The sequence below is a fragment of the Cetorhinus maximus genome, chromosome 6 (assembly GCF_964194155.1).
Source record: "Cetorhinus maximus chromosome 6, sCetMax3.hap1.1, whole genome shotgun sequence".
Taxonomy (NCBI): domain Eukaryota; kingdom Metazoa; phylum Chordata; class Chondrichthyes; order Lamniformes; family Cetorhinidae; genus Cetorhinus; species Cetorhinus maximus.
The window spans coordinates 20,497,482-20,510,180 of NC_135884.1; the positions used below are offsets into that span (position 1 = coordinate 20,497,482).

Consider the following 12,699-nt stretch of genomic DNA (forward strand, 5'->3'; position numbering starts at 1 on the left):
CAATGAGTGGAATCCCAGGGATCTGTCCATAAATTTGAGTTAAGCAGAGCTTTGTGGTAGCCAAGGCTGCATTCCCACATGAATGCATCTCTATGTAACCCGATATACCTACAAACGGGTCTATGTTAAAAATAACAGATTCAAATGCCAAATGAAAACAACGTAAAGCAGTAAATGTATGAAAAAGTCTTTCTTCAATTTGTTCACACCTTACAATGGCCTGACCTTGCAAAAGTCCAGACCTTTGCATTGAAAAATGTCACGAGTTAGCTCTGGGGAAAAATGGTGTAATCTTTTTCTGCTTAGCGTGCTGTCTTCCAATGTGCATGACACAGTCCACCATGTCTTCAATGCAGTCAAACATGTTTCGTGCTACAGTGCGAAATCCCAGAGCATCTCTACAGCGTTTGTGGCATTGGTTTGGGAAACATGTATACGAGCGGGCAGGTATTCATGGGACTCTTCAGGGTCATCGGCATCCTCAGGCTCATCAGTTGAAGAACGTACTGCATCAACGATGGCATCATTTGTCAGTTCCATCGTGCAGTGTATGGCATCGGGCACCCCTTTGTAAGTTTTCATGGTTGCCTTTGCTGGAATTTCCATGCCGACCTCCCGCAGGTGAGAGAGAAGTGTCTCATCATCGGATTCGTTGGCCTCGCATTGCTCCTCCCAACTCGTGATGTTTTGTGTGGTCATAACCTTTTTGAACTCGGTGTGGTGGCAGCAGTTGGTAATTGTGCCCTCCGTCACCATCTTCCACGCCTTCCGTCACCATCTACACCTTCTTCATCATGAACATAGCCACTAGAGTGGTTGGATTCTGCTTCTTCTTATCAATGGCTCGATGACCTGAGAGATCACCTGCCTTCAGTCGTGGAGTTTCAGGTTCCTAACCACCCACTGATCCATTGGCTGGCACTTGCCAGTTGTTAGGGAGGCAGAATCATCAGCTTAATGCTTTGGAGGCCAGTGATGTTGGTGTGTGCGGGACAGTTGCCTGTAATAATAACAGCCCTCCTTTTCTTTTGATGATACGTTTTGTCCATTTTCCTGATCCATGCCTTAAAAATGAGGTTATCCAGGCGGTTTTGTTAACCTCCCGCACTGTGTGGATAGTGTTTTGACATTTGTGAAGCACTGTGGCTTCTTGGACTTTCTTATCACAAGAAGCAGCAGCCTTTCAGTGCCATCCATGTTAGCGCAGACCATAGCAGTGACATGTTCCTTGCTCCACTTTCCACCATTATACGCCTCACCTTTAAATATCAAAGAGTGGTCTGAAAAAAGGCAGGAAACAGTCCAGTTTCATCCATTTTAATGTCTCATGGTGCATACTGGTTCAAGACATGGGCAAGACCATTTTTGTAGCCAATCATCTGTCATTGCTGCCGTAACCGCCACACCCTCACTGCTTACCGCGCAGAAGACGATGCCACGCCTTGTCTTGAATCAGTCCAGCCATCTGTCGCTGCAGGTGAACTCCATGTGGCCCAGCTTCTCTGCTAGGGTGACTCCACTTTCCTGCAGGATTAGACCCAAGATGTGAATGTTCTCTGCTTGTGCTATCTTGAACCACGTTAGAGCTTCTTGGGGTAGGCAGCCGTTCTCATCCTCTTCCTTGCCGGAGAGAATGCCTGCTTGTCGAACTGTTCCAAGATATTCTCCTTGGCTTTCAGAATGGTGGACAAACTTGATGGTGAAGTCTCCCACTCCTTCACAATTCACGCTTTCCGCTTCGCGCCACAGTTTTCCACTTGCTGTATCAATTTCACCTTCTCTTCGATCGATAACACTTTTAACTTACAGGTTTAGCCATACTCACAGGCTTTGCACATCCTTTAATAGGGAGATTTTGATGTCAAATGATGGCTTGCCCGGCGCTCCATGATTTTGTGCTCTTGTGTGGTGTAACTCCGCTCTAGTCAGTGCTGTCATATGACAAGGTTAGACAAGCTTGGCTAATCCAGAGTTACTAGTGCTGGATTTCAGTTTATCACTGGCCTCACTCTATGGAATTTGCTATTCTACCAATGGAATTAGTTGATGACTTTGACATAGAACCATAGAAAAGTTACAGCACAGAAGGAGGCCATTCGGCCCATCTTGTCCATGCCAGCCCGAGGACACCCAGGTGCCTTTTCTAATTCCACCTTCCTGCACCCGGCACATAACCCTACAGCTTACAGCACTTAAGGTGCAGATCCAGGTACTTTTTAAAAGAGTTTAGAGTTTCTGCCTCTACCACCAACTTGGGCAGCAAATTCCAGACACCCACTACCCTCTGCGTAAAAAAGTTCTTCCTCATGTCCCCCTACACCTTCTGCCTCTTATTTTGAATCTATGTCTCCTGGTTCTAGAATTCTCCACCAAGGGAAACAATTTTATCCTGTCCACTCTATCTATTCCCCTCATAATTTTGTACAGCTCAATCAAGTCACCTCTCAGCCTTCTTTGTTCTAAGGAAAATAATCCCAACCTATCCAATCTCTCCTGGTAGCTACACTTTTCTAACCCTGGCAACTTTCTTGTAAACCTCCTCTGCACTCTCTATTACGTCCTTCCTGTAATGTGGTGACCAGAACTGCACACAATACTCCAGTTGTGGCCTCACCAGTGTTTTATACAATTCCAACATTATATCCTTACTTTTATATTCTATACCTCTGCCAATGAAGGAGAGCATTCCATATGCCTTCTTTACAAACTTGAACTGCTGCCTTCAGGGACCTGTGTACTTGTACACCAAGGTCGCTCACTTCATCTACCCCTCTTAGTATATTCCCATTTATTGTGTAATCCCTGTAACTGTTTGACCTCCCTAAATGTATGACCTCACACTTCTCTATGTTAAAATCCATCTGCCACTTTACTGCCCACTCCACCAATCCATCTATATCGTTTTGGAGATTATGACTGTCCTCTACACTATCCACTACTCGGCCAATCTTTGTGTCATCTGCAAATTTCCCAATCGTGCCCCCCACGTTCACGTCCAAATCGTTAATATATAACACAAACAGCAAGGGTCCCAACACCAGGCCCTGTGGAACACCACTTGAGACAACTTTCCATTTGCAAGGGCACCCATCGACCATTACCCATTGTTTCCTGTTACAAAGCCAACCTTTTATCCAGTTTGCCACGTTACCCTGAATCCTATGGGCTTTTACTTTCCTGACCAATCTGCCATGTGGGACCTTGTCAAATGTCTTGCTAAAATCCATGTACACAACATCCACTGCACTACCTTCATCAACCCTTCTTGTCACTTACTCAGAGAATTCAATCAAATTTGTGAGGCAAGACCTTCCTTTAACAAATCCATGCTGACCATCCCTGACTAGTCTATGCCTTTCCACATGACAGTTGATCTTATCTCTCAGGATTGATTCTACTAATTTGCTCACCATCGACGTAAGACTAACTGGCCTATAATTGTGTGGCACTTCCTTTGATCCCTTTTTAAACAATGGAACTACGTTTACATTTCTCCAGTCCTCCGGTACCTCCCCTGTATCTAGTGAAGATTGGAAAGTCATCTTCAGAGCATCTGCTATCTCCTCCATGACTTCCTTCAGCAGCCTCGGAAACAATCCAAAACAAAAACAAAAATACCTGGAAAAACTCAGTGTGTCTGACAGCATCTGCGGAGAGGAATACAATTAACGTTTCAAGTCCATATGACTCTTCAACAGAACTAACAAAAATTTGAAAAGAGGTGAAATATAAACTGGTTTAAGGCGGGGTGGGACAGGTAGAGCTGGATAGAGGGCCAGTGATAGGTGGAGATTGCCAAAAGAAAAACAAAAGGGCAAAGAGGTGTTGACGGTGGTGATATTAGCTAAGAAATGTGCTAATGGTGACATTAAGGGTAGAAAGCAGGACGAGCAAGGTACAGATAGCCCTAGTGGGGGTGGGGTGGGGGGAAGGGATCGAAATAGGCTAAAAGGTAACCATAAAACAATGGATGGAAATACATTTAAAAATAATGGAAATAGGTGGGAAAAGAAAAATATATATAAATTATAGGAAAAGGGGGGATCGGAAAGGGGGTGGGGATGGAGGAGAGAGTTCATGATCTAAAGTTGTTGAACTCAATATTCAGTCCGGAAGGCTGTAAAGTGCCTAGTCGGAAGATGAGGTGCTGTTCCTCCAGTTTGTGTTGAGCTTCACTGGAACATTGGAGCAGGCCAAGGACGGACATGTGGGCATGAGAGCAGGGTGGTGTGTTGAAATGGCAAGCGACAGGGAGGTCTGGGCCATGCTTGTGGACAGACCAAAGCGGTCACCCAGTCTGCGTTTGGTGTCTCCAATGTAGAGGAGACCACATTGGGAGCAGCACATGCAGTAGACTAAATTGAGGGAAGTGCAAGTGAAATGCTGCTTCACTTGAAAGTAGTGTTTGGGCCCTTGGACGGTGAGGAGGGGGGAAGTAAAGGGGCAGGTGTTGCACCATCTGCTGTTGCATGGGAAGGTGCCGTGGGAGGGGATTGAGGTGTAGGGGGTGATGAAGGAGTGGACCAAGGTGTCCTGGAGGGAACGATCCTTGCGGAAAATGCCGCCAGGGGTGGTGAAGGAAAGATGTATTTGGTGGTGGCATCATTGCTGGAGTTGGCGGAAATGGCGGAGGATGAACCTTTGAATGCGGAGACTGGTGGGGTGATAAGTGAGGACAAGGGGGACCCTATCATGTTTCTGGGAGGGAGAGGAAGGTGTGAGGGCGGATGCGCGGGAGATGGGCCGGACACGGCTGAGGGCCCTGTCAACCACCGTGGGTGGAAAACCTCGGTTTAGGAATAAGGAAGACATGTCAGAGGAACTGTTTTTGAAAGTGGCATCATCAGAACAGATGCGACAGAGGCGAAGGAACTGAGAGAATGGGATGGAGTCCTTACAGGAAGCTGGGTGTGAGGAGCTGTAGTCAAGGTAGCTGTGGGAATCGGTAGGCTTGTAATGAATATTGGTGCACAGTCTATCACCAGAAATTGAGACAGAGAGGTCAAGGAAGGGGAGGGAAGTGTCAGAGATGAACCATGTGAAAATGATGGAGGAGTGGAAATTGGAAGCAAAATTAATAAATTTTTCCAGGTCCAGACGAGAGCATGAAGCAGCACCGAAGCAGTCATCGATGTACCGGAGAAAGAGTTGTGGGAGGGGGCCGGAGTAGGACTGGAACAAGAAATGTTCCACATACCCCATAAAGAGACAGGCATAACTGGGGCCCATGCAGATACCCATAGCCACACCTTTTATTTGGAGGAAGTAAGAGGAGTTTAAGGAGAAATTGTTCAGTGAGAGAATGAGTTCAGCCAGATGGAGGAGAGTAGTGATGGATGGGGATTGTTCGGGCCTCTGTTCGAGGAAGAAGCGGAGACAATCCATCTGGCCCTGGTGACTTATCAACTTTCAAGGATTTCAACCCTTCGAGTACTTCCTCTCTCTTCATGACTATCTCGTCCAATATCTCGCAGTGTTCCTCCTGGACTACTATATCTACATCCTTCCTTTCCTTTGTAAACACAGAGACAAAATATTCATTCAAAACCCTTCTCACAGCCTCTGCATCTACACACAAGTTTCCATCTTCATCTCTGATAGGTCCCACTTTTTCCTTAACTAACCTTTTAGCATTAATGTATTGGTAAAACATCTTTGGGCTATCTTTAACTTTACTTGCTAATCTTTTTTCATGCTCTCTCTTTGATTTCCTTATTTCCTTTTTTACTTCATCCCTGCACTTCCTATATTCGTCTAGGCTTTCTGCAGTGCTTAGTTCTTTGTGCCTATCATACGCTTTCTTTTTCTGTTTGATCTTCCCCTGTATTCCTCTAGACAACCGGGGATCTAGATTTGGCAGTACCACTCTTATTTTTGTAGGGGACATGTCTACTTTGTACAATTAGGATCTTGCTTTTTAGTGCTTCCCACTGGTTTTCCACTGTTTTAACTTCCAGCAGTGCTGTCCAGTCCACCTCAGCCAAGTCCCTTCTCATTTCTGCAAAATTTGCCTTCCCCCAGTTCCAGACTTTTGCTCCTGCCTTATCTCTGTCCTTTTCCATGGTAATGCTAAATCTAACTGAATTGTGATCACTGCCCCCAATATGGTCGCCAACTGTCATTTCACCCACTTGCCCTTCTTCGTTCCTCAAGACTAGGTCTAGAATTGCATCTCCTCTCGTTGGGTTTGTCACTAATTGGTTGAAAAAATTTTCCTGGACACACTGCATGAATTTTTCTCCCTCAGTGCCCCTTGTATTGTTTGAATCCCAGTTGATATTAGGATAGTTGAAGTCTCCTACTATCATTGCCCTCCTGTTCTTACAAGCAGAAATTTGCCTACATATTTGTTCTTCTATCTCCCTTTCACTATTTGGAGGTCTGTAGTATACTCCCAGTAGTGTGACTGCTCTTTTATATTTCAAAGTTCAATCCATAAAGCTTCGTTTGTTGACCCATTTAGTATATCATCCCTTCTCACAACTGGAATTGATTCTTTAACCATTCGTGCTACTCCCCTCCTTTTTTATCTCCTACTCTATCGTGTCTGAAGACTCTATAACCAGGGATTATAAACTGCAGGTTTTGTCCCTCCTTTAGCCAGGTCTCCGTTATAGCAATGACATCCTGCGGCTATGTGTCTACCTGTGCCCTTAACTCATCTACCTTGTTTGTAATACTCCTTTCATTGAAGTATAAACGGTTTAACCCTGTCAATTTCCTTTGCTGGACACTTTGTAAACTTTGCTTCTCCTGTAATTCCATGTCTATCACAACGCCCCTAGCTAATGTTCTGCCTCCATTTTTCTGATCTGAATCTGACCTATCTGATCCTACTCCTGGGATCCCATCCCCCTGCCACGCTAGTTTAAATACTCCCCAACAGAACTAGCAAAAGCCCCCGCAAGGACACTGGTCCCAGCTCTGCCTGGGTGCAGCCCGTCCGGTTTGTACAAGTCCCACCTTCCCCAGAACCAGTCCCAGTGCCTCAAGAATCTGAATCCCTCGTGGCTGCACCATCTCTCCAGCCATTTGGTCTATCCTCTTATTCCTGCTCTCGCTAGCACGTGGAACTGGGATTAATCCTGAGATTACTACATTTGAGGTCCTGCATTTTAATTTATCTCCTAACTTCCTGTGCTGAGCTTGCAGGTCCTCATCCCTTAGTTTACCTATGTCGTTGGTATCAATGTATACCACGGCCGCTGGCTGCTTACCTTCCCTCTCCAGAATTACCTGCAGCCACTCCATGACATCCTGGACCCTGGCACCAGGGAGGCAACCTACCATCCTTGATTCACGTTTGCGGCCACGGAAGTGTCTACCTGCGCCGCTAACTGTTGAATCCCCTATCTCTATAGCCTTGCCACTTGTTTTCCTCCCGCCCCTCTGAGCAGCAGAGCCACCCACGGTGCCGTGAACTTGGATGTTGCTGCTTTCCCCTGAGAGCCCACCCCCCTAACAGTATTCAAAGCGGTATATCTGTTAAAGAGGGGGATGACCACAGGGGACTCCTGCACTACCTTCCTGAGTCTTTTACTGTTCCTGATGGTCACCCATTCCCTTTATGCTTGTGTAATCTTCACCTGTGGTGTGACCACCTCGCTAAACGTGCTATCCACGACTTGCTCAGCATCGCGGATGCTTCACAATTGAGTCCACCCGCAGCTCCAGCTCCGAAATCCGGTTAGCTAGAAGCTGCATTTGGACACTCCTTCCGCACACCTGGTCACCAGCGTCCCTCATTTCCCACATTCTGCAGGAGGAGCATATCACAGGTCTGAGTTCTCCTTCTCGATTAAGCTAGTTACTCCCTTAAAAAATACGCTAGCTCGGGGCCTTTTTTATGTTAGCTAGGAACCTTGTTTCTTGACTAATTATACTTGTACAGTACTACTCTATACTTTTTTTTAATCTCCTACCTCAGTATTAAGCAATGAATTACTTTAATAGATTGGAAAAAAAACCACCAGGATTTACTCACCAATCAGCTGCTTTTTTAAAAATCCACTTTCAGAAGAGTGTCCCCCGCAGGTCTGGTGCACTCCTGAGGTACTGCCTCTCTCTCTTTTTTTGGTTTGAGGAGGAGGGAGGGATGGAAACACTACAGCAATGTGATGTTTGAGGCTATTCCGTTCTCTGACATAGCCAGAATTTTGTGTCATCCGAGTTTGACTCATTGCGATTTTGCTACATTTTGATGTTCTGTTTCCTTAAATATTTACAATTTATTTGCACGACAATTCTACAATTATCGCCACATTAAATACAATTTTAGGATATACCATTTTATCAATTAATTATATTTACTTCATTTCAATTTCTGTGATTTACTGTATTTTGCATTAATTTCTCTACTTGTATCATCATTCCCTTTATTGTCAACAGCACCTAAAATATACCACTAAAATGGAACATGTTCTGTACATTTTTTCTCTTTATAAAACAACATATCTTCGAAATTCCATTGAACAACACCACAGCAGATCCACTATATATAAAATATATATATAGTAGATGAAGGGCAGTCCATTTTGGATCGAGATGAGGAGGAATTTCTTCAGTCAAAGGGTGGTGAGTCTTTGGAATTCTCGGCCCAAGAGGGCTGTGGAGGCTCAGTCATTGAGTATGTTCAAGACTGAGATCAACTGATTTCTACATATTAAAAACATCAAGGGACACAGGGATAATGCAGGAAAGTAGTTGAAGTAGAAGATCAGCCATAACCTCATTAAATGGCAGAGTGGGCTCTAAGGGCTGAATGGCCTACTGCTCCTATTTTTTATGTTCTGATGATTATCCAGATGATACAAGGAAATGTATGATTTCATTGGTAACAGCAAGAATGAGAAGCTCAAGGACTTCTTTATCACTAAGAAAACCATCATCTATTCAGCTGCCCCTGCCACTTCCCTCCCTTGCCCTACCCCACCAGGTCACCCTTTCCCTAAGATTCCCCTGCCCTAGCCTTGAACTCGCATCTTTTTCTATTTTCTCTTCTATTTCCCCTCCTGCTCCCTCCAAGCTCACTTTGTGCACGAGCCCCACCTCTTGCTCCCTCCACTTTATTCCCACCCAAATTCCCTTCCTGGCCCTCAGGTTAACTGATATTGTTAATGATATTGTCCTACACCCCCACCCTTTCAAACTGCCGTCGTCACCCCCTCCTCAAAAACTCCACCCATGAAGCTTCTGGCCTTGCAAACCACTGCCTCCATTTGCAACCTCCCTTTCTTCTCAAGTCCTTAAACCTGCTGTTGCTTCCCAAATCCTTGCCAATCTTTCCTGGAACTCCGTGTTTGAACTCCTTCAATTAGATTTCCACCCCTGCCCCAAAACTGAATGCTCATATCAAATTCACAAAGGACAACTTATCTGACTGTGAGCATGGTAGATTATCCCTTCTTGACCTGACTGCATGCTTTGAAACAGTTAACTACATGATTCTCCTATGCTTCTCCATTTCCAGCTGGACTAACTCTGGTTCATTCTTATTTATCTAATCGTAGCCAGAGAATCGCCTACAATTACTTTCCTTCCCACTCCTACACCGTTAACTCCAGAGTAGCTCAAGGATCAATCCTTTCCACCGTCCTGTTTCTCACTTACATGTTGTCCCCGCAACGGCATAATCCAAGATCACTGATGTCAAGTTCTACATGTATGCTAACATCACCCAGCTCTCCCTCAGCTTCACTGCTCTCGATGCCTCTGGACTGGCTCTGGTACTACTTGTCCAATATCAACACTGGCTGAGCAGAAATTTCCCCCAACTAAATATTGGGAAGACCAAAGCCATTGTCTTTGGTCCACACCACAAAATGCTTTCTCTAGTCACTGATTCCATCCCTCTCCACGCCAAATGGCTGAAGCTGGACCAGACTATTTACAGCCTTGATGTTTTGTTTAACCCAGAGCTGAGCTTCCAACCACATAGAATTTAATTATCAAGAGTGCACATTTCCACCTTGTTAGCATTGTCCAATTTAGCCCCAAGTCAACTCATCTGTTGCTGAAACCCTATCCATTACTTTGTTACCTCCAGACATGACAATTCCAATGCTCTCCTGACTGACTTCTAATGTCCGTAAACTTGAGGTCATCCTTATCGTAACTCATGTGAAGTCCTATTCACCTATTGTGTGCTTGCTGACCTGCAGTGGCTCCCAGTCCAGCAACACCTCAAGTTTAAAATTCTCATCCTGTTTTCAAATTTCTATATGGCTATGCCCCTCCCTATCTCTGTAATTTCCTCCAGCCCTTCGACCCTCCTTGATCTCTGTGGTCCTCCAGTTCTGGCCTCTTACAAGTCCCAAGTTTTGTTTACAGCCATGTCTTCAGCTGCCTAAGCTTTAAACTCCGAAATTTCCTCCCTAAACTTCTTTGCCTCTATATCTCACACTCCTCTTTTAAGACCTTGCTTAAAGCCTACCTCTTTGACCAAGCCAATGGCTGCCTGCTCTAATATCTCTATGTGGCTCAGTGTCATATTTTGTTGAATAACTCTCCTTTGTAGTGCCTTGGAACATTTTAGTACAGTAGAAATGCTGTGTAGATGCAAGTGGTCCCATTGATATCTTCAATTGCTTGTGCAAATACCTTTGCTGTTACTGTTTTCGTCTGCTTTATCTGACTTTTCTTTGTTGCCATTTATTCCTTTTTTTACTTATTGCACAATATTTATTTTACATTCCATGGCCTTAAATTACAAAAAAAACAAACTTGAATATTTGCAAATCATAAAGAAAAACGGAAGTTTTTTGTTTGATCTGCTTGCTCTGTTTATACATTTTGAATGCTATCAATAAAAATTGTGTGTAGTTAATACATGATTCTTAATTTTGTTATTTTATTGTACATTACAGTGTTTTTGGCCTTTTCGTCACAGAGATCTTTTGATATTGTCCAATTAAAATGATGCAACAAACAACAAAATGGAGACAACCAAAAGCTTGAAGCGTTTATTTATTGGGGGATTGCATCACATGGTTTCTGAAATTGAAATTAAAGAAAGATTTAGCACATTTGGAGCTGTGACAGATGTGGACATTGTGTTCAGGAAAGACAGTGAAGGTAATGTTAATGTTCACAGTTAAGCTCAGTATGCTTGTATTCAGATATACATGTTTGTTCCATCCAGCTGCTCAATTTGCAAATGTCTGTAATCTCTCGCTGTGTCCCCTACCATGTGCTATTTGCATCCCTTTCATTAAATTTACTGTTTTTCCCCCCTAAAAGCCATGTTTTTCCGATGTAACTTCCACATTTAAAAATCAGCTGGGGCATTAAACTAAGCAAATACTGGATCCGCTTTCTGGAGAAGCTTTTTTAATTCTTTCATGGGATGTGAGTGTAGCTGGCAAGCCAGCATTTGTTGGTCATCCCGAACTGCCATTGAGAAGTCTTTAAATATTGCAGGTAACTAGATGTATTTAAACCTAATGGCCCGGATTTTGCTGTTGCAATAAGAGAAACCATCAGGGTTCGCCATCATTACAAATGTTAAATTAATAGCAACTTCTGGCATCCGCATATGCCCAGTTTAAGCATAGAAATCCAGAAGTTGCTGTCAGTGATACCATGCTGCTCCACAGGGTATGCAGTCAAGTCACTGCAGGCAACAATCTTTAAAAATCACTGAATTGATGTGAACTTCCCCTTTGACGCTGTAACATTGCTGTTAAAAACCCCTGAAAAAGTTGTTGTTTCAAGTCTGTATGACTCTTCTTCGGAACTCTCAAGAAGAGTCATACGGACTCGAAACATTGACTCTGTTTCTTTCTCCACAGATGCTGTTAGATCTGCTGAATTTTTCCAGCATGTTCTGTTTTTCTTTCAGATTTCTAGCATCCGCAGTATTTTGCTTTTACCGGAAAGAGTTATGCCTCGTTAATGAGGTGTAACTGGGTTCTTAACCGTGTACTAAGTCATAACTAATGAATAATCTTCCTTGCTCTGAAAAACTGATTTCAGATTTGTGTAATGTCAAATTTTCCCATTATGATTGCATGTTATTTTTAAGGCTTATGATATTTCAGCTGTTAATGTATATGTCCCAACCTTTATTTCACTCTCTGTAAAACTTTGGATAATCAGTGAATTTGACTTCTTGGATTGCTGTCTGTGAAAATGAATGAATTTGATTGGCTGCTAACCCTGCTTGATGACATCATTGTTGCTGGTCATCAAGAGATCCCCTGTCTTGGCACTGGATTCAAATTAATGTCAGTAAAAGTGAAATCCACGTCACAGATCACCAGATCTTTTTGGTCAACTTTCTTCAAGGTCAGCAATGAGCACATTGTCAAATTCTGGGATATTGGTTGATTTTTTTTAACTACAATCACATTCTCATAGATTTTCTTTCTTTCCTTTCTTCCCCTTACCCATCTCTACTGGATGAATATTGCACAAATGAAATACCCAAATTGGTAATTTAGTTGGGAATGAGTTAAAAACTTCAGCTTCCAAGTTGAGAATATTTACTTCAGTCTTGTATCTATCAGATGTTTAATAAAAAGTATATATTGTAAAATGACTGCACTTTTTAAGGTTTTCGACATGTATCTTATTCTCAAAGCTAACGATTAGCAATTATAATCTGTTTTCCAGGAAATCCTGTGAAGACCTTTGGTTATGTTAATATCAGAACCTCAGAAACTGAGTTAAAACGATGTAAGTATGCAATATCATTCAATT

The 12,699-nt window shown here is 43.4% G+C and overlaps 1 protein-coding gene across 1 annotated transcript in view; it reads left to right on the forward strand.

The window, feature by feature from the left end:
- Positions 1-12,699, forward strand: part of nol8 (nucleolar protein 8) — a 56,281-nt gene that overhangs the window by 10,077 nt on the left and 33,505 nt on the right. The window contains exons 3-4 of the mRNA XM_078543382.1: positions 10,866-11,073; positions 12,613-12,675. Coding sequence (XP_078399508.1) covers positions 10,935-11,073; positions 12,613-12,675 — 202 coding nt within the window. The 5' untranslated portion in view covers positions 10,866-10,934. The remainder of the gene's footprint in view (positions 1-10,865; positions 11,074-12,612; positions 12,676-12,699) is intronic.